Raw genomic sequence first — 21,772 nt, 5'->3', positions numbered from 1 at the left:
AGCCAAACTACAGACTGGAATCCACCAGGGAAAACACCTGCCCTGCCTGCACGCTTGTCTGCTCGTCATCCTGACTACAGCAACATCTGGCAGAGGAGCAAGTAGATTCAAAATGAACATCTGCAACAGCAGCAAGCTGCCAAGTAAACAGGTCTAATGAAAGTAGATACAGTTCCCAAAAATCAGGCTACAGTCGACTATTCCTTTTTCTTCAATTAAGCCCATACCGGCAGACATAAAAACACAGAATATTACATGGAGCCGTGGAAACTCAAAATGATCAAATTGAAGATTATTGTGTAAAACCCTCCCATGCTGCATGTCTCTTGTTTTTTGCCATAAAAGAGCTCTAGGATTTAAAACAGGATTCTTCACATGCTGCACACTTAACGAGTGCACACTGCAACTACACACGATTGGCCCGCAACAGTCATGTGACTGCAGACTGTAGTCCCTTGTGTTAGGCCACAGTAATTGAAGCTTCCATATGGTATAGATCATATGTAGCGTTCACCACAGCATTCCTCCTGCACTGAGGCTCTACACTCACATCCAGATTTAAAAACAAAGCTGTGGAAAAACCATGCTGCATTCTCTCATCACAGAGTGTCACTCATATTTAACACTTGCTAATGATTTCTCTGACAGCAGAAGAATTTCTCTTGCAGGGTGTTTGAGGCAATTTATGTATTATTTATACATAAGTAGCAACATGCTGCAAGGATCCAAGAAGAGTATGTGTTTGTGTTGGGAAAATAACAAAAGCAGAGCAAATGTATAATTTATTTTGTATGGTGGATTATGCTACAGTACATTTCTCCTTTACCATTTCAACAAAAGACAACATAAACGCAAACATTTAACTATTGAGTCATGGAAATCCCTGGATATTTTTTATAATGTTAAAACCTTGCATGTTCCAAATTATCATTCCATGAGTCACTTGGCATGTTTTTGCCTCGATAGAACACTGTGTACTTTATTTTGCGCATTGACGTCTAGGCAACAGCAGTATGTGTCCTTATTTTGGTTCAGTCACTGATACAATTCACTTGTACGTGTAAATTTTTGCTAATAAAATGATCTGTACAGATTGTTCTGCTAGTGTTGTTAAGGCCGGTAAACACCTTCAGAATAAGATGAGAGTTAAACTGCTTCTTTTAAAATAATACACATATTTGGAAATGAATTAAATGAGCGAATAAACCCATGATACATTTCTATATACAATCCCCATGAACTCCTTGTACAGTTCATAAACATAGTGAATGACGAATGAAATGAATGAAAAGCTTTATTTGTCCCAGGGAAGGGAAATTAGTGGGTCAACTCCTTGAGTTTTGGGGCTTATTTAAAATATATTGCATTCAGTTTGCATTTTTATAGCAAAATAATTAAATTGTTGATTTCACTGAGCACAGCAGTGTAGACGATAAAATAATTATTAATTACACCCCTTCTAACGTCAAGCGTGACCCAGAGGTCACGTAAAGGGGTTTACTCTCAAATCTCGCGATATTTCAGTTGATGAGGGAGAACAAAAAATTGGGACAAAGTTACAAAAACAGGCGAGTTTACTTTATCTTAATAACTATTCTAACTACCAGATAACTACTTTAACTATTAACAAAAACACGACTAAACCGAAAGGCGGTGGGCTACTGCGGTGACTGTGACGCATATTGAGATATATATTAAGAAATAATGGCGTAGTTAGCCACTGACGATGTTATAAAGGTAATAAGTAGTGAGATTAACGCGCCCTTTGTTATCCGTGCCGATAAGTTGGGTTTCCTGAAAAGGTGTACTGTCTCTTTAAGGTCTCTCGGGCAGTCTGTTTCGTATTGATCAATCCACCATTTTCCAACACACAGCTCCGGCAGCGGGAGAGAGCAGAGAGCCACCCCTCTACCTGGAGAGGAAGCCCGGGACCGGGGGCAGTCATGGCAGCCAACATGTACCGGGTTGGAGGTAAGCTTTGGGGCGTTTGCGTTTCGGAGCCGTGTGGCGTTTTTACTCGGCGGACTCGCCATTACCCACGGAAGCTCGTTATGAGCGTGGCTCGTCTTTTAAAAACATTTCCGTAAGCTGGGAGAGCTTTGTGCTTCTCGCAGATGATGGTGAGGAGGAGGAGGATGGTGATGAAGAGCAGCGAGCGGTTCTCTTAAACATTTGCTTCTTTTGCTGTTTTCCCCCTTAATGAACCCAGAGAGCCATCTCGGTGTTCTGGCACACCTGAACCCTCCATGACGGTTTAGTTTATTTTAAATAACATGTCACGGGTTTTCTGAAAGTTTCACCTAACTATTGTTCTTTCTGCTGCCTCCTGTAAGGAACATCGTGAGTACTTTACTGGAACCGCATAGGCATCAATGCAAGGAGGCAGCCGGGACAAAAACTTTACACTACATTTAGTTTTAACACTTTAAATGTAGAAATGACCAACAAAATATTCCAGATTAAGCTTTTTGCACATCCAGGGAGTCTCTTAATACCTAATGAAGATTCTTGAGTCCCACTCAGGTAAGACAGGTGTAAGATAGTCACGTGGCAGTGTCCAATCGTGATCTTTTTGTTTTTATTTATTTATTTTCCACATACTTTAGTGCCCAGATTAGTGTCCACTCCTGTTTGGAATGATGTTGTATAGTGAGCGTTTCTGTGTTGTTGTACATTACCACATATTTACTCTGACAACTGTTCTGTAATTCAGGGATGCTGTGACTGTACTTGGCTCGGATACAGCATCAGAAATAGCCCAAAGTGAACGTCATATATCAAATTAAAGGAGGCCTACCTGCGTGAGAACAGGATTAGTCCAGAGAGGGGTAGAAAGTTAACAATTCAGTCACCAAATGTCACTTTGTTCAGTTTCTTCATGCCACTCAGTTTTATTGATGCGCTAGGTTTTTCAAACCAGTTGTGCAAAGATTATTTTCCTTTGCTGTTTGTTTATTAGCTGAAAATGCACATTTTGGAACACATGTTACTTCACTTTACTCCAGCAAGTGATATATATCAAATGGCACTAAACCACTCACATTTACGTCTTAAGTTGTTATTTTAGTAAAATATTGTTGAGTCTGTCTAGTAAACCTAGTAATAATTGAATTTGGCCAAACTGAACTGAAACCACAACAATGAACTCTTATTAATTGCTGAGTAAACACACTTTGGGATTATTTTTCTTCTGTTGTAATAATCTAGATTAAAAAAAGGCCAGAAATGAGGCCTGATAACAAGGATCCTTTCAGAGCAGCATCACAACAAAGAGCTGCCCTTGAAGAGATGGCTGCAATTTTACAAGATAATAAGAAGCATCCTTGGGCTTTGATGTCTTTTTATTTTTATTTTTTTAACTGTGCTGGCCACAAACCACTCATCTGCTGCCTGTATCACCTTTTTCCTTGTGTCCCCATCCAAAAAATATGTTGAAGAAGTGTGTCAGACCACCAAGTTCAGACCTAGTTCAGTAAATTGCTGAGTAAATGGGAAGAGGAACTGTACGTGGTGGTTTGATTTTATTATTATAAATTGTAGAAATCCAGAATTTTTATTGGAGGGATTTAGTCAGTGGGCATGCATCCTGAAATGAATGTGATTGGCTAATAAAGGACCATGCTTAATAATTGTTTGTTATACAGAAGTTGTGTCAAGCTTAAGAATAGGGTTTGTTTAATCTACATAACAGCTGAGGTAAAATACACACACACACACACACACACACACACACACACACACACACACACACACACACACACACACACGCAGCTGCAGCAGTAGGTTTTCTGTGACGTTTTGGGAAATCTCACAAATCATATTTTATTCCATCAACTGCAGCCCTGTCCAAACTTTTTTCCCTGAGGTTTAATGTAAAACCGCTATCTTCAACTCCGTGCAAACCACTCGAGCTGCAACAGAAAATCTGCACCTGTTCTTAAAACGCATTTCATTTTAAAATATTCTTTTATTTCCTGCATCCGATTCTGATCTGCTTGAATAACGTCGTTATGAGAAAAAACACCCAGAGTTTTGAGAGGCGGTGCAGCATCACATCTGATAAACAGCAGCTAACATGTAAAATGTCTGTTTTTCTTGATCAGAGTAAAAGTAGATTTCCTTTTTGATTCTGTCCTTTTTGTTGTAAAATGTATTTAAATTATTTGTGTCTACATGTTGAGAAATTAACTGTGAGAATATTAAGTGCCAAAACCTGAAATTAGTGTCTTAAAAGCCTTTTCGTGCAAGATTACAGAATTAGCTCTAATCTCTCGTTCCCAGCATTTGTGGAGCAGGAGTCCATTATTAAGCCCCTGTTTCTACTGGAAGCTGTGGTGACTCTGCTAGTTGGTATTTTTCAGAACTGCAACAAGCCAATCAGCAAAATGTTCCCCTAAAATGCATCCACCCACTGGTCACTTTATTAGGTACAGCTTACTGGAGGCAGATGCCTTCAGAAATGAATTCTACAAGATTATAGATGCATTTCTCAGAGTCCATGTTGGTCCAAATTAACATGACTGCATCACATAGCAACATACACGATGAATCTCCCATTCCACCACATCTCTAAGTTCTGGGGCCTCATTTATCAGGCTTGCTTACGCACAAAACGGGGTCGGAAAACTGCGTAAGCAACTTTCCACGCAAACTTTGGGATTCATGAAAGAAAACGTAGTAGAAAAATGTGCGCAACTTTAAGTTGACTAAGGACCTGGCTTACGTACATTTTGGACATGGAGAGCACCTGCAGTGTTGCTGCTGAGAAGGATAAAATTATGAAATCCTGCAGCATTATCACTTGTACTGCTTTGTTTTCACACAGAACAAGACCCCCACCCCCCCACCCCCCCACACACACACAGCCTGAAGCGCAGAATACGGAATGCAAAATATCAGCAAGGGGACAGATTGAGACAGAATGTCATGCGTCTGTGACAGTGTGTGTCCTGTCACTGTGACTCGATTGATCAGTAGCCCTGGCTACTTGTACAGGGGAGATCTCCATTTGGATGACTGGTTAGCGTGTGTGACTTTCACCCAGGAGTCTGGGGATCGAATCCCGATTGGACCATTTTTTTTATATCCGCCACAGATCTCTCTGAAGAATTCACAACATTGACTGCTTCAGCAACGCTGTGCCACTCCGTGGATTTTCTGTTATTTTTTTTGCAAAAGCACTTCCTTTCATTTCTCCACCTCACCCACAAGTACCTCAATTTCTGCTTCTGTGAAATAGCGCTTCCTTGATCTGCCTTGATCTATAGTCGCCATGTCATTGGCGGAGCGCTGCAACAGCCGGCTTATGTATATGCATGAGATCCACAAGGCATTTTGCATTGACTATTTATGGCAGTAAGTGGGCGTGGCGAGGGCGGGATGTGACTAAAATTCAACTGAGAAACAGTCTCCGATTTATGAAGTGGAGATTGCGTGCAGCTGTGCATACTCCATGTTTGATAGATCATAAACCTACTTGGCGTAAGTACATTTTTTTTGGTTGCTGAGCTTAAAGGGGCATTATGGAAGTTTGGCAGCCAAAACATGTATAGAAATAATAAATTTCTTCTTCATACATTCTCCTGCAATGCCCTGGTCCTGTAGAATGAGCCCTGGCATTTTTACTGTGATTGCCTGTTTTTTTGTAAAATCACAGAAAAAGAGAGATGCTCAGGTCGAGCAGGCTGCTTCATGCTTCATGCTCAGGCATAGCCCGTAGCATTTGCTATCAGTAGCTTTAGCAGCAGAGAGTGGGGTAGTGCCAACTAGGGTTGTCACGGTAACCGGTGTAGCGGTAAACCCCGGTAAAAAAGTTGACAATAATAATAACCGTCTTGTTTTTAAAAAAAACTATATTATCTCGGTGGGTTTACTGTGGCTGCGGTGTAGGCGCGGTGACCCTTTCCAGCCACCGTATCATCTGCTGAAGGTGCCGGAGGCACATGCGCACTTTGTTGTTTACAACCAAAACTTTCTTGTAGCTAAAGCTGAAATAATGGCCAAAGGAGGAGACGGCAGCGCTCAGGAGGACATTTGTTATCCCTCAAAGAAGACAAAGTGGGAAGTACGGGCATCTTTTGGATATTTGAAGGATGTCGAGGGACAGTTGATGGAAGACGGCTATACTGTTTGCAGCACGTGCAGAAAAAGTGTCTGTGAAAGGTAGGGCTGTAGCGAAGCCTCGACGAAGTCGACGGCTCGATTCTAAAAATTTGTCGACGTCAGATCCGGAAGTCGACGCACCGCGCCCACTTGTTGCATCCCCAGGAGTTTGTAAATAGAGGAGGAATCTGCCTGTTTTTCCTCTAGTTCGCCCTCTTCTCCGCCTTCACTAACATCTCCGCCAAATACCGAAGACCCGGAACAACGTCCGTCCACTACTAGATTATTTTCCTGTTTTGCCCCTTCGTCTCCCGGCAACGGACAACAACTTCCGGGGTCAGATGCGCTGCTTCGTGTCTATCGCAGATGTAGAAAATCACCGGGAGCGCTTCTCCCTTCATTAAGGAGCTTCTTTCAGACATTAGGAGAGCTGTTTTGGTGGTAGCAGTCTCTCCTCCTTGCTGGTCTGTTTGCTGCTGGGTGTTTTTGGTTTATTTAAACTTGGTAACTTGAACTTAATGTTGGTAAAGCTACTGTTAGCATCTTCGCTAACAGCTTCTTGCGTTGGGATAAGCTGTTACGTTTTGGTTTAGAGTTCATCTTTTTTGTGGTGCAGATCTCCCTTTTATTACATTTAGAGTGTTGTGGGTTTTCGGTTTAGTGTAAAATATCACCTGAGTTTGGTTTAACTCGTAAGATCACTCGCCTCACGCTCCTAAGTGACCAAAACAAAGCAGCATGGAGACACTCCATCTTCTACCACCTCTCAGGCAGCAGCCTGCACTCCCAAGTTCTACAGTCACCAGAACATAACCAACCGCAACACAATAAAAGCAGTGTTATACAAAATGGAAGGCCTGTAGTGTTTATTCTCTTACAGTAAGAATTTATCAATTTTTTTGAGGAATTTATTTGAGAATTTCTGGTTTTTGTTAATTGTGCAATAGAAAAATAATCATTAGATTAATTTTCGAAATAGTCATTAGAATAGTCGACTATTCGATAAAATAATCGTCAGAATAATCGTTTTAAAAATAATCGTTTACCCCCAGCCCTAGTGAAAGGCAGCAACGCTTCAAATCTCATGACACATCTGCGTGACCATCACCCACAACTCTACAGTCAACGCAAGGCAAGCTAACGTTAGCGTTTTAGCTAAAATGCGTGATCCGAGGATTTGGGTTGAGGGAGAATGCAACGAGTCGCTATATAAAGCAGCTGCAGCACCGCTACCTGCATATAAACTGTGTCGCGGACACCCCCATATTGAAATGACGCTATGCATTACGGGGCTCCCAGGGGCAGATAAGAGTTGGTCTCTCTCTGAGAATAATTATGAATTTAACAATGATTACTGCCTGATGACATTTTCCCAAATCTGCAAAGCTCACTGGAAGGACACAAACCGAGGACAATATTTTCCTCATATAGGGTTTATTACTCAAGTAAGGGTAAAAAAGTATCTGATTAAAAGGCTACTTGAGTACTGAGTATCATCTGATCTAATATTTTTAAAATGATTACATCAAACAGACAAAAAATAAGTTATGGGCAAATATTGGTATTTTAAAGATTAAAGGGAAAAAATGTAAACAAATAAACAACATAATTACAAAATAACACATTTTAGGCAAAATTTAGACACAAACTGAGGACAATATTTCCTGACATACAGGGTTTATTTAATTGTGTGAAAATGTAGCACGTTTAAAAAAAATACCGAGATAATACCGAAAACCGTGGTAATTTTTAGGTCACAATAACCGTGAGGTTAAATTTTCACACCGTGACAACACTTGTGCCAACGTCTAGTGATTAACCTAGCTACATTTCTGAGGACCCTTAGCTACTTTCTTCCAGATATTTCCTGCAAATTAGCAACAAAATAGCCATTTTCGCTCCGAACCGTTCTTTGAACGGTGTTTCAGTTGTCCTCTAGCATATAAAAGTTACAGATACAAAATTTGTCATTGGCGTTATAGCTCATCTGGTAAGACATCGGACTTTCGTGCGGGGGACCCGGGTTCGATTCTGGATGTAAATATAGTTTATTTAGAGATTACTTTTTACATTAATGGTAGAATTTTTTACAGTAAGATGCCCAAATTTTTATTTGAGACTCGCTGAACGGCATTGAATTCACAGATAAAAAAAGATGTGGGTTCAACGTTCATTTTGGAACAATTTTTCAAGCAAGGGAAGGGCATGATCTGAGCATGCAGGAAGACTGACCCATCTTAAACCTTTGTCAGCTGTGCTGAAGAGAAAGGTACAGAACCAAATTATTGAATTAATTAGCTGCGCGTTCTCCTGTCTTCTGTCCTCCGGGCCACACACACACACACACTCACACACTAATGTCTCAGCTGTTATTTTCGTTAAGGAGTGTGCACGTACAGCATGCGCACCTCGTGCACAAGCCTACTATTGAAGCTGCCGTTACGCTTTTGACCTGAGGGGGCAATCGCGAGCATAAAAATTCAAAACTCCGTAAAGTTCCTTTAAGCACGGTTTTATTAAGGATTCTACGCAATGTTTGATAAATGAGACCCCTGATCTGGACTGAGATCTGGTGACTGTGGAAGCCGCTTGAGTCCATTGAACTCATGGCCATGTTCTAGAAACCAGTTGGAGATGATCTGAGCTTTGTGACTTGGTGCTTTTTTCCTGTTGGAATTAGCCATCAGAAGATGGATTTACTGTGGTCATAAAGGGATGGACATGGTCAGCATCAATACTCAGGTAGGCCGGGGTTTCTAAACCAAGCTTAATGCGTTTTTCCAGGAACACTACTCAGAGCAACTTGGACCGTTGCACCACTGTTCCCAAGGGCACGGTTCAGTATTTTCCCTCTTACTTTCTCCTCTATTTTTAGTCCTTGCTCTGTTGAGGTACCTGGCAAGGCTGAGTCAGGCCGGCAACGTTATTCTGGCCGCTGATTGTCTAGGGGCGGAGTCACTGGTTGTTCCGGAGTTTTCTGTGTTCAGCTTCACTGCCTGCAGCCATTTCCTGGTTCAGAGCCAAAAGACCAAAAGGCCACAAAACTGAGCTAAATATTCAGCAAAACCTTCATTTTTCAGCTGAGCTATGTTTCTGTGGAGCAGACAAGTTACCTTACACTACTGATCAACTCATGTTATTTTGTCATGACTACCCCCCCCCCCCCCCCCCCCCCCCCCCCGGCACCTATGAGGGTTGCACCCACTTTGTGTCATGGAGCTGGTATGGGAAAAAAGGCTTTTGTGGTACTAAAGTGTCCAAAGTGGGACAAGAACATCTCCCTACAATATCACACCCCCCGGAAGCAGCCTGAAGCACTGATACAAGGCAGGATGTATCCATGGTTTTCTGCAGAGGTGTAGACTCGAGTCACTTGATTTGGACATTTTTTGGGCCAATACCGATATCCGATATTAAGATCACTGTTATGGCCGATAACCGATATTTGCCAATATCGATACACTGACATTAATGCTTCTAAAATCAGCAAATTTTGTATAGAATGAAAATGATTAAAGCTGAATTTACATTATTATGTACACACACCACACACTTACGCTTCTGAGATGATTACATTCACTGTCACACGACTAAACAATTACAAATCCTGTTCTTATATTTAGGAACATTTCTATGCACAAGTACAAACTGGTAAAAACCGCACAATGCTTAAAATCAGTCCACACAAAATATATAGCATTGATAAATAAGAGCACATGTGGTCTTCTGCTGCAAGTCCATCTGATTCAAGTTTAACATGTAGGTCAGAGATGCTGTTCTGGAGACCTTGGTTGGAACCGGTGGTTATTAGAGCTGCTGTTGTCTTTCTAGAACCAGTCTGACCATTCTCTTCTGACCTTAGAAAGGTGTTTTCATTCACACAACTGCTGCTCACTGGGTATTTTCTCTTTTTCAGACTGTAATCTGTAAACTCTAGAGATGAAATTTCCAGTAGATCCACAACTCAGACGAGCCTGTCAGGCACCAATAACAATTTGTTTTGTTCCCCATTCTCATGCTCAGTTTGAACTTCAGCAAGTCATCTTCACCACATCTAGATCAATAAATGCATTCAGTTGCTCCCTTGTGACTGGCTGATTAATTAATAAAGTAGCCATGAGTAGCCATGAGTGCAGATAAGCCAAGATCAGATACGTTGAATGAAATTTTGACACATGTGTTCATAAAATAGGATCAGTTTTCAATATGCTTCTCTGTGGAGCTCCTTCATGGCAGAAGACGGGGTTTTGGATGTTAACTGAAAGGCTGGTCATGTTCTCTGATAGCTGTAGCATATAAAATAATTAGTTCAGCTCTGTCGTTTTTAAAGATGGAGTCTCTGTTTGTGAATGTTTCTGGTTTGGAAGAAGGAACCACTGGAATGAAATGCTACCACTTACATTTTGGAGCAAGACAAGAACATAACTCACCATTGAGGAGCCATCATCAGGGCACCCGACTGGTTTCGCATACCCACATCGCTGCCTTTTAATCAAACCTCTTTAGTGTTTGACAGCTTTTGGACACAGTGCTCTAAATGTGTCGTGTTTGCTCATTTGAAATGTGACAAACTCGGGTGTCAATGGGCACTTCTTGTAGCTTGGAGAAAATCCTTCACGATGCCAAATATGACTCAAGTGCTTGAAGTTGTTGTACTATTTACTAATATACACAAACTGACTAACTTACAAACTTTGACAGTGCTCGTACTTTGCTTGGCAGATAGTTGGTGTTAATTTCTCACGCTGGCAGTTGTCTCCGTCGCTGCTCTGGTGGGTAGACTCGCAGTGAAAATCCGAGGCTTTTGCAGCCTTCCTGCCAAGTTCAGGACAGCCAGTTGGACAGATGCATGACAGCAATTACATCCCCCTCAACAAAGTGTCCCCACCGTTGTGTTTCTGAGGCCAAACATCACCCTTGTCTGTAACAATGAGCATCATTTGCCAAGAGCTACATGCTTTTTTTGTTGGCAGGACCAGAAGTTTTTCAGATCTCAGATCTGGTCTGCTCTAAAAAAAGATGCCTGGGACTTTTAAATGCTGGACAGATTTGATTAATTATCACATCTTGTTAAACTCCTCTGCATAAACACCATCACTGATGGCTAGTGAAACAATTATAGATATAAAAAGATGGAAAAGACGTAGTTAATCTACTTTTCTTTAAAGCAGCAAAGATGTTGGTTTGTCGACGTCAGATGCATGTTTCTTTTGAAAACCCCATCCACGCTGAAACTGGTCCTGCTCACGACAACAGACACACAGGTGTGTGAGAAACATTGGAAGGGGTGTGGGCCGTGGAGGGGTACGTGTGCACGGGCACACGTGGGTGGATACTCGTGCTTTTCAGTTCCTGCCTCTCTGCCGCCATCCCTTGCTCGACCCGGCCCTTTTCACGACGGTAATTGTTTAAGTAATATGTTTTAATGCCTTGGGATGTTTTTTCTGATCTCAAATATTTAAAATAAATAAATAAATCTAAATAGTGAATTACTTGTTCAGATTTGAAATGATTGAAAGCAGATTTATTTCTGCTGACTGCTTACTGATGAGGTTTTAGTGCCCTTGGGCCAGTACCAATCTTTCCAATGCTGCTCTTCTGTCAGGCTTTGCTGCTAGCCTGTCACGTCTGCATAGCTACAGCTTAATAGGAGAGCCGGTGGCTGGAACTGGATCATGTCTCAGTCAGGTGACTTCCACGTGCTGTGTTTGCTGCAGCAGGGCGGCCCCTAATCTCAAAAACCATCTCCCAAAAAGTCATTTTAGTATCGTAGATATCTGCTCGGATATAAAAGTGGTGTTAATTAGACTGAGTATCACCTGGTTAGAGAGGCCGTGCTTTATGTGGTAACTGCCAGGATGTACGCAGGTGTGTGAAGAGTTAAACTAACATCTGGACTTCTGCTTTGTTGTGATTCTGTTGTTGCTCTGTCGGAACTTTCTGTGTTGGCATCTTGATGTTTTCTATTTTCGAAACAAAGATTTTAATCAGATGTAACTCCACACAGGTCCGTTTAAAAGTTTCAGAGTCTCTGACTTTACAGTTTACTGTACTTTCTACTCCATAGATGTAATTATTTAACTCATCTTCACATTTTCTTTTTGTTTAAGAGGCTTTTTAATGAGCACACCCACTTTGTGCCTCCATCTGTGAGTTCCTGTTGGTTCCCATGTTTTGGCTCTTTCATTACTGCATCTCTGTTTCTGCCTGCTTCTCTGGCCTGGTTTGGATCAGCCCAACAGACCCACTCTTTTGGGGCTTGAGAACGTGCTTTGATTGGCTCACACAAAATTTGACTGCACCATGACATCATAGCCGCCGGAGCTTGCTGTTTGGCTGATGCCAAGAGTGGGGGATGGAGAGCCCGGCGGTTAGACGCAGGGTGAGGCGGCGGGAGGGCTCATGGGAAACGCAGAGACTGAGTGACGCTGCTGAGTGCCTACAGGCCTTCTCTCCCTCGCAGTTGCTCTCATTTTGAGTTCCTCTCTGCTCTGCCAGGCTTCAGCTCGTCTCATGGTGGAAACTCAACACTGAATGTCACTTAACTCTGTTCTTGCTGTTTCTCGTTGGAGGCAGCAGGAGGGGGATCTTGTTAATCTGAAAACTGTTTTCATTCCTGGTGGCTTAAGTTCCTGAGCCGGGGAAAAGAGGACAAGGAGCTGTACCCAATGCCCCACCTTTGTTTGACTGGTTGGACCAATTCACTTATTAAAGCTGCTTTCCGGAGTTTACCTCTTTCAGAAATTGTGAATGATTTGTCAGAAATCCGTAAAAGTGATTATCTCATCATGTACTGTGATATAATATAAGCAATATGTCTTTTTTTTTGTTGCTAAGCACGCCCCCTGCCCGGCAGAGCTCCGTGCAATAGGAAACTGAGCGCTGACCAGAACTATCCAACAGCGTTGGACTACCGCTTAGACGCTTCAAATTTAAGGAATACCTCAGCTGATGCAGAGTTGATGAACTTTTCACAGACAAGAAAGTCGCTAAAATATAAATATATGGCAACACATGACATGAGAATAATACTCGTAAAACAACGTGTTTTAGCTGTTTGTCGGCTACAAAAGCACATTTATAAACAGAAACGTGAAGTCGCCATCTTAAAAAAACAAAGGAACAGCGTTTTTGTGTGATATGCTTGTCAGCCACTAGATGGTGCCATTAGATAAGAGAAATACTCCGGAAAGAAGCTTTAAGTCTTGGTGTGTGGTGGTGATTTACCCAAGACTACATCAGATACCAAACTTTCAGGATTCATGAGACTTCCGTGTTTTTAGAGCCTGTTTGACTCGCGTTTTTAGAAACTGCCCAGTTTGAGATCTTTAGTCTTTAGCAATCGGTGTGGCTGACACCTGATGCACAACACCATTTAATTTTATTATTACTTTTCAATTTTACTTACTACAAGAAAAATCTCAAAGCTGTTTGACCAATGAGAAAACAGGAGGGGTTTATGTGTTTTTGTCCACATCCAGGTGTTGGTACATATGTAGGCCCAAGTACAGGTGAAAATTAGAATATGGTGCAAAAGTTCATTTATGCCACTTATTCAACCCGAAAGGTAAATCTAATATACGAGATTGACTCATTACTCGCAAAGCCAAATATTTCAAGTATGTTATAAATGTTATGATTATGGCTTATATCTTATGAAAACCCCAAATTCAGAATATCAGACAGAAGAATATTGTGAAAAGGTTAAATTTTCTAGACTCAGTGTCACACTCTAATCAGCTAATCAATCTAGAACACCCGCAAAGGGTTCCCGAGCCTTTATATGGTCTCTCAGCCTAAGTTGAATGACTGGAATCGGGTAACTTTTGCACCATATTCTAATTTTTCCAGTTTCACAGGCCTTGTGCTTCACATAAAAGGAAATCACAAAAAGTGCCAAAGGTGTTCTGGTTATTCAGAGTTTCTCTTTGGGAGGAAAACTTAAATGACTGAATAAATTCATCAGTTGTCTTTCTCAAACTCATGGCCAGAGTCATTTAGGACACACTTGATTAGTTTTATTAGAGAAGCTTGCATTTTAATATCAGCTAATCATGCATATTTTATTGCAGGAAGCCAACATATTAAAACTTGACAAATTTATCTTTGTTTTGCTCAATCATGCATCTGATGCGTGTTGAAACCATCAACACATGGCTTGAAACAAAGAGTTGATAAAGAGTCGGTTTGTTTTTAAATCAGTAAAATGAAGGTTTCATTATGTCAAACAGCTGTTAGCGCTGGATTCTTCTTTATTATTGTTATACTGTGCATATATAAATCTAAGTATTGCTTCTAACTTTAAGTTCAAGGATAATTTATTTCTGCTGCCTTTTTAATATTCAGCATCGTGATGAAGACGTAGAACAGTGGAGTCTGCTAGGCAGCTGTTACCGGGTGAGGGGTGACGGCCTGATGTGTTGACCTGCGGATGTCCTGTAGCGATGTTCAGCAGCGCTGCTGCTCTCACAAGACCGACTTGCATCTTTTTACAAGATATAATCAGACAATGGTCATTGCACACTTTATTAATTTAGACTATATTCTCCATCTACTGACCCAAATAAGAACTTTTGGTTCAATGGTTTAGATTTTTTTGTTTCCTGAGGTTGAATAAAATTTTTCTGAATGAAATATTCATATATAATTTGTTTTCATTCAAAAATGCAATCTTGTGCCTAAATAAATTAGATTTGCAAAACAAGAAATGCAGAGAAATCATTCCCATGTTCACTTAATGTTTTTGTGTGTAAAAAAAATCTAAATGATGAGATCTTCTGTTGCCAAAATGCTTTTGCAGTCATAAAATGTTCCTTTATAATATTAATTAATATAATAATAAACAAATATTTGTAGTTATAATAAACCTTTTAAAATACCTACATAATTTAAATTGTATTATTTGTTTTGTTCAGTAAAATTGATATTTTTAATTGCTTTTGTTTTGTAACTATTATCTCTAAGAAGCTAAAAAAATCCTTTTAGTTTTTGCTCAAAGTCACTGAGATGTTTTTTGTTTTGGCTTTCTGCACTTCCTGTGTGTGCAAACAAGATGGGTGAATGCTTAAACTGGTTTGTGTTGGACATTTTAGCAGGGATGCTGTGGTTATGCTGGTGGAGTTTAGTGCAACACCAACCTCTTTGGTCAGGACTACAGGACAGGGTGGGAGTCTGAGCGAGGGGTGGGAGGGAAACGGGAGAATAGCTCCAGCACCAGGCAACCCACCAAGAGCGGTGTATAATCTGAAAGCCCTCGTCCAAGACACATGCAGGGCTAAGATCAGGCACCCTACCAAGACTGGGGCCTGTGGGGACATCCTGGTGAGAGCTAAGCCTCCAATGGGCCTGGAGTGGCGCCAGGAGCCACATACACACAGACGCACACACACGGTAAAGCTTGTGCAGGCTCTCATCCCACCCACACAAATGCAGACACACTGTGCATGTGAACAACAGCACGCAGGGGGAGAATGAATGGAGCAGGGAGACAAAGACAGCACGAAGGCTGAGGAAATCTAAGGTTTGCAGCCTGAGTGGAAGGTTTGGTGTGCCTGATTTGTTACGTGTGTGTGTGTGTGTGTGTGTGTGTGTGCGTGTGCGTGTGCGTGTGTGTGTGTGTGTGTGTGTGTGTGTGTGTGTGTGTGTGTGTGTGTGTGTGTGTGTGTGTGTGTGTGTGTGTGTGCGTGTGTGCATTAGCACGTCAACATCTCATTCAGTCAGACCTCCCAACTTCAATGGCATCTGTTGTCTATGAAATGAGACTAATCAGGTTAAACCAACATTTTGAAGATCACTAATTAAATTGAGACGACTTGGTGTGTTTGACGTGAAAAAGCTGATTGAGATTGTTTTCTTTGTTCTCATCACTCTCCTCTGTCTTTTTCTGCAGATTACGTTTATTTTGAGAACTCGTCCAGTAACCCTCTGCTGATCAGGAGGATAGAGGAGTTGAATAAGGTGAGTCTCCGGCACAGTTCCTTCTACTGTGCATTACAGTTAGACGCTTTTATCACAGTCTAGCAAATGTATTACATTCATCTGTGTTTGAACACAGATAGTGTGTAACTCCACACTGTTACTGCTAAGCAAGCAAGGGTGAAAGGTTGGGAGTTTGGAATGAAACTGTTACTGTTTTAATGGTTACCATGGCAAAATTTTCTATGAAGAAGATAGAAGAAATTATATTTTTATATAGAGCCTCTCAAGTTAAAAAATCGCAAGGTGCTTCACACGAACAAACATATAAATATAATATAAAAATATTGTAAACAAAATGTAGATGAAAGAAACATTTAGATAAAAAATGAGGGAAGAAAAAATAATAAATATGGTTGGTATAGCCTTTTGAACATCTGTTTACTAATTAAACTCATGGTGACAGTACTATTAAAAAGCATCATTAAGCTTTTCATTCCTGATTGATTAGCTCGTTAACTGACTGACTCCCAGTTTACACCAGGTATGTGAGCGGCGCCTTACTCTAATTAATACTTCTCTGGTCTCTGGTCAGGTCCCTGCTTACTTTAAGAATGCTGTAATCCACCCGCTTCTTAAAAAAACGAGTCTCGACCCCTCTCTCCATAGCAGCTTCAGACCCATCTCTAAACTTCCGTTTGTCTCCAAGATCTTGGAAACGGTTGTGGCTAAACAATTCACAGCTGCTCTTGATGAACACTTGGCCCTTTTTTGTGTTTGCACCTGACTGTTACTCGCTGATCTGTACCGACGCTGTTTTGAATATATTAGCCGTTTTTATAATTATTGCCTCTCTGTGTTCTTATTTTATTGTGCCTATTTATTATTTCTCATTTTTTTAGCACAACGTACAACAACAATTTCCTAATGTTGTGATTTCTCACACATGTGAAAATAAACCCTTCTGAATCAGATTCTTTCCTGTGATTTTGTGAGTCTAGCTACATGGACTGCAACACAGTCGCTCTGCGTCTGGCACACTCCCGATTGGAATTGACGCGCAGCAGAGGTCACGACAAAACCTTGTCATTCCTGTAATGCACCACTCACACACCCGGTGCAAGTTGGGATGCTGGAAAATGTACTTTGTGTCAGTTGGCCACCATTATAGTGGATTGGTTCCTTTCCACTGGTGGCGAAGTGTCATGGATTGGATCCCTATAGCATAAGGATGCAGCGATTACATTTGGAGCCTATTTTTTACTCACTATGCTTCCAGAACACGTTAAACTCTGCAGTTCAGATCGGGCCAGACAGGAAGTCAAACAGTAAAGAAGTGTAAAACATCCAGAAGTTTCAAAACAAAAGTCACGGGAAGATTTCCAGTTGCTTAACTAGTAGATGCACATCATTTCATGTGAAACCTCTGGAAATTAAACCGCAGACCTTTTTTGATACATGCAGCCATCTTTCTCCGTGCTTGTTGTCCTGTGAACTTCCAAAGTCACATGTGGTGTTGCAATTCTCTTGTGATTTTGTGACCTCACCAAATATGTGGAACGCTTTTGCTCCCGTTTCGTGTCTGAAATGCTCCCGGTTGGGAGGGAGCTTGCAGGGTAAAACCTCTATTAAGTCATACACCTCTCCCACATCTGGTGGAAAGGAGCAGTGAGAGTAACTTGGTTGAACTGCTAAAATAGTTATAAAGTTTTTGCTACATGTTCTTCGTCCTTCTGACAATGCAGGGACTGAGCTACCTGTTCGTTTTCAGTGGAATGAGAGATTATGGGATTGAGTACAATGCCAAATGCTTTCACTACATCAAGGAACTTTTTGAGATAAAATTATAATAAATTACCAATCAGAACCATTTATTAAACATACTTATTTCCATCACAGAAGTGTTCAAAAGAAAAGTACAGCCTGGAAATGTGAAATCTACCCGTGTATGCCTAATATAATTGATCCTGTTCTAACTGGAAGCAGTAAAACTTCTATTCTGGTGATTGTGGTAAAACTGAGTGGCTAAATCTCAGCCTTAGAAGAAGGAAAAGCCACAGGTGCTGGGTGTCTGTTCCCTGATGTGATTGACACAGATCCCAGAGTCAGCCCTCGTTCCTGCTCATCACCGTCGGCCTCTGTGCTCCTCAGGGATCTTTTAGGATTCTCTTGATAAGGATGTAGGTGCTGGTTTAGAGCTGTGACTAGAGGAACAGCACGCAAACAGTTTTATTTCACACTTTTGCCTTAAAGATCCCAACATTTTTTTGTTATCCCATTAGACAATGAGATCATTTGTAACATACATGCAAGAATCTGACATTTTTCAGGGAAAACACTGTAAAAAAGATTCAGTGCTTGATTCCAGCCACACTAAATTTGTAAACTGACACATCAGTTGACTTTATCAGTACAGATATCGTTTTACTCTCCTGCTCCGGCCCGGCTCGGCCCGTTCTGTACCATTGCTGATCCTCAGCTCATGTTAGGGGCTCGACACACGGGAGGCGACAAACGACCGCGATAAGCAAAATTTGTCGCTTTCATTACCTGACACACGGGAGGCGACCCGCGGCCAGCGGCAAAACCGTCTACGCGTTCTGTTCCATGGCGAAATCGAAACTTCCGTTGTTTTGCTTGGCTGTGTCAGGTTGGAGGGAATTAAGGTTATTTAAGTGGTTCAGAGTTAAAAAAGGTGGTAGATATGATGTTTCACAAGGTGCTGCTAGAGTTATGTGAAATCTTACTTCTGATTTTACTATATAAAACATAATAATAATCAACTTCTTCTTCATGTTTGCTCGGAGATGTACGGAGCATCCTGTCCGCTCATTGGTCAGTGAATGAAACCTCCGTTGATTGGTCCTCGTCCGAGCGACAGCGATGAAAAATTGAAAATATTTCAACTTTCTGGGATCGCTTTGCTGGGTCGCCTGTGCACGAGACGTGCACGAGCGCAAAATTTCACACGCACGTTTTTCGTATTTCGTTTAGTAGGAGGGAGATCCACGATTATCGCTTTGTTGCGCATGTCTCATTGAAAATGAATGGAGGAGAGGCGATATCGCCTCCCGTGTGTCGAGCCCATTAGGCTGCAGACCAAGTCTTATCTCGCATGTAACTTGAATGCTCTTTTAATATTCATGATTTCAAACTCCTAATTCTGCTCTGCCTTGACAGATAGTTTTACATTTTTACTTAATTAACTTTAAAAAATGTAATTAGTTGGTGTTGCTGCTTGGCCACAGTGTAAGGCTCCTTCAGTTAAATCTGATGCCGGAACAAAAATATATATTTTTTCATTTTTGGAAAATTCTGTCAGATATTACGTCCAAATTGGGCCATACACCAATAATTGATTTATTTAAACAGCCAGTTATTATTTGTTTCATATCTTTTTTAATTAGGTGAACTAGAAAATTTGGATTTTAATTATTAAATGACTAAGAAAGAAGATGGATGCTGTTTCCCACCGTGGTAGGATTCATTAGTTTTTATTCAGTATGTGGGCTCTCTCATGGTGTACTTCGATGCTTATCTGGAATAACATTTAGAATTCATCAGTTTACACAAATTTCATTTATGGAGGTAAAAAGATTTGAACACATTTTAAATTTGTTGATTAACTCTTCATGTTTTATTCAGTAAAGCATAATTATAACCTTTGTATTTTTACCAGAATACTAATGTGATTATTTATGCTTTTCTACTGTTTTAAAAATGCTTCAATCTCTAACTTATTTTTAAAAACTGAATCTGTAATCCTGGTTTTTCATCTGTGTGAGCACACGGGCACGCGTGTTGCTGCTCTTTGCGGTTGATGCACCACTTGTTGCCTTGGTAACGCCAATTTTCTCTGCTTTGCAGACAGCCAATGGGAATGTGGAGGCCAAAGTGGTGTGTTTTTACCGGCGCAGGGACATCTCCAGCACACTCATCGCTTTGGCAGACAAACATGCAAGTGAGTGACCGACCATAACCTGACCAGCACGCATCAGAACTGCGCCATTAAAAAAAAACCTTTAAATGCTGTAACACTCTATCCAGATAAGTCTACACTGAAACAATTGTGCCCCTACTGTTTATTTGGCTTGACTGTGAAGCTTGTTTAAATATTTTATGGATCAAGTCCTGATTAAAACCAATACATTCCAGTTTTTACTGAACCGGCTTCAGACTACACTCCAATGGGCGTGTCAATATCTTTTCTGCTGTTTTCATCAGTCTGTCTACACCTCGGTGACTTTTGTTAAGTGTGTAGTTGCAGCAACACAGTGTTGTAGTGTTCTCCAAAACTTATTAGTAGTAAATATGAAATCACTGTTTAATATTTCTAACAACTTTCCTTTAAACCCAGAAAATTTAAACAGTTTTATCAATAATCAATATTAAATTAATCAATAATACAGCAAAAAGGAGACATAAAGCTTTGTTGTTGTAATATGAACTGTGCTTAGAGCTTTTCAAGACAAGGGCCAAAACAATCAAGTTTAAAATCCTTGTAGGCTCTCCTGACAAGCCGTCCTACATATATTGACCCTTTGCACGTGACGTCACGCCACTCATGTGACCGCCCCCTTCGCCATGATGGACGGCAAAAAGACCGTTTACACCCGTAGAAACTCCAGTGAAGGTAGTCAAAACAAGCCAGTTTGTAGCCTTTTATCGCTTTTATTTAGTTGATTTGATGGTAAAAGGGTTCTAGCTTGCTTCGTGGTTGGCTGCACTAAGAGACAAGGACGTAAACTCAACTCGTTTTTTCTTTTTAATAACTTTGATGGAGACTGATGACAGAGATGAACTGCCGCGTTAAGTGGACTAGCAGCCCTCAGATTTGCAGCGAACATGTTTTTACCGGGTAAGATTGACGTTCATTTATTTCACGAGGAAGACAGGGACAGGGATAAATGTGATGTGCTTATACTAGTTATTGATAATCCTGATAGGTGGGTATTTCACCACGGATGATGCGCGCTGTCTACTGTAGTGTAAAGCAAAATAATTATTAACAATATTAAAGCTCCGATGTATGATTACGTGTTAAAATTACGTTATTTATTTATATGAGCGTCGCCGTTCAGAGATCTTCTCATTCCGGTGTGAGAGCAGCAGCTGAACCCAGTAACACCACCAGCAACAAGGGATCCGGACTTTTTAACAATCAGCTTTGGTGTAAAGTGAAACGCTGTTTATAACATAAAGTAATAAATTCAGCAGGGCGAATTTAGGCAAAGTCAACAACATGTTTACATTGGTGAACAGCTGCAGAGAGAACGTACGCTAACGTTGGTAAACCCCGGCTAGATGCGCTACTTCTTCTGATAACTGAACTGGGCATGAACTAGTTGAAGGAATGCTGGAGGAGTTTTGTTTTAGTTTTGATCGCAAAAACAATTTCAGACTCTACTTTCCTCTTTGTTTAGTACTCGTGTTGCTTACTGTTTACATGCTTTTGCCGTCCAGCGTGGTGGACCCGCGTGATTAGGTGACGTCGGTGCAAAGGGTCAATATAAATATATAAACCTCTGGCAATGGGCCATTGATGGCTCTCTTTCGTGGGGCAGGATTTACGGATGTCTTTCAAACCATTTCCGCGTGTTACAGAGTAACAAACAACATGACATACTCACCGATACGGCAACTTGGCAGTCCACCATACTCAAAGATGCAAATGCATCCTTTTTCTAAATAGACTTATGTACCCCTATCTGCTCTTGACTCAAAGAAAAGGCCAAGTCAAAAGAGTCCAATGTTG

The 21,772-nt window shown here is 41.0% G+C and overlaps 1 protein-coding gene across 2 annotated transcripts in view; it reads left to right on the top strand.

Moving 5' to 3' along the window:
• The first annotated feature begins 1,831 nt into the window (after positions 1-1,831).
• mta1 (metastasis associated 1) overlaps positions 1,832-21,772 on the top strand; it is a 55,899-nt gene continuing 35,958 nt past the window's right edge. For both annotated transcript variants that reach the window (XM_015969587.3, XM_070546881.1), the window contains exons 1-3: positions 1,832-1,971; positions 15,992-16,059; positions 19,885-19,978. In XM_015969587.3, the coding sequence (XP_015825073.3) occupies positions 1,944-1,971; positions 15,992-16,059; positions 19,885-19,978 (190 nt within the window). In that variant the 5' untranslated portion in view covers positions 1,832-1,943. The remainder of the gene's footprint in view (positions 1,972-15,991; positions 16,060-19,884; positions 19,979-21,772) is intronic.

This window comes from Nothobranchius furzeri, chromosome 18 (assembly GCF_043380555.1).
Source record: "Nothobranchius furzeri strain GRZ-AD chromosome 18, NfurGRZ-RIMD1, whole genome shotgun sequence".
NCBI lineage: Eukaryota > Metazoa > Chordata > Actinopteri > Cyprinodontiformes > Nothobranchiidae > Nothobranchius > Nothobranchius furzeri.
Note: the sequence above shows the minus strand (reverse complement) of the source record. Positions and strands in the feature narration are given on the sequence as shown.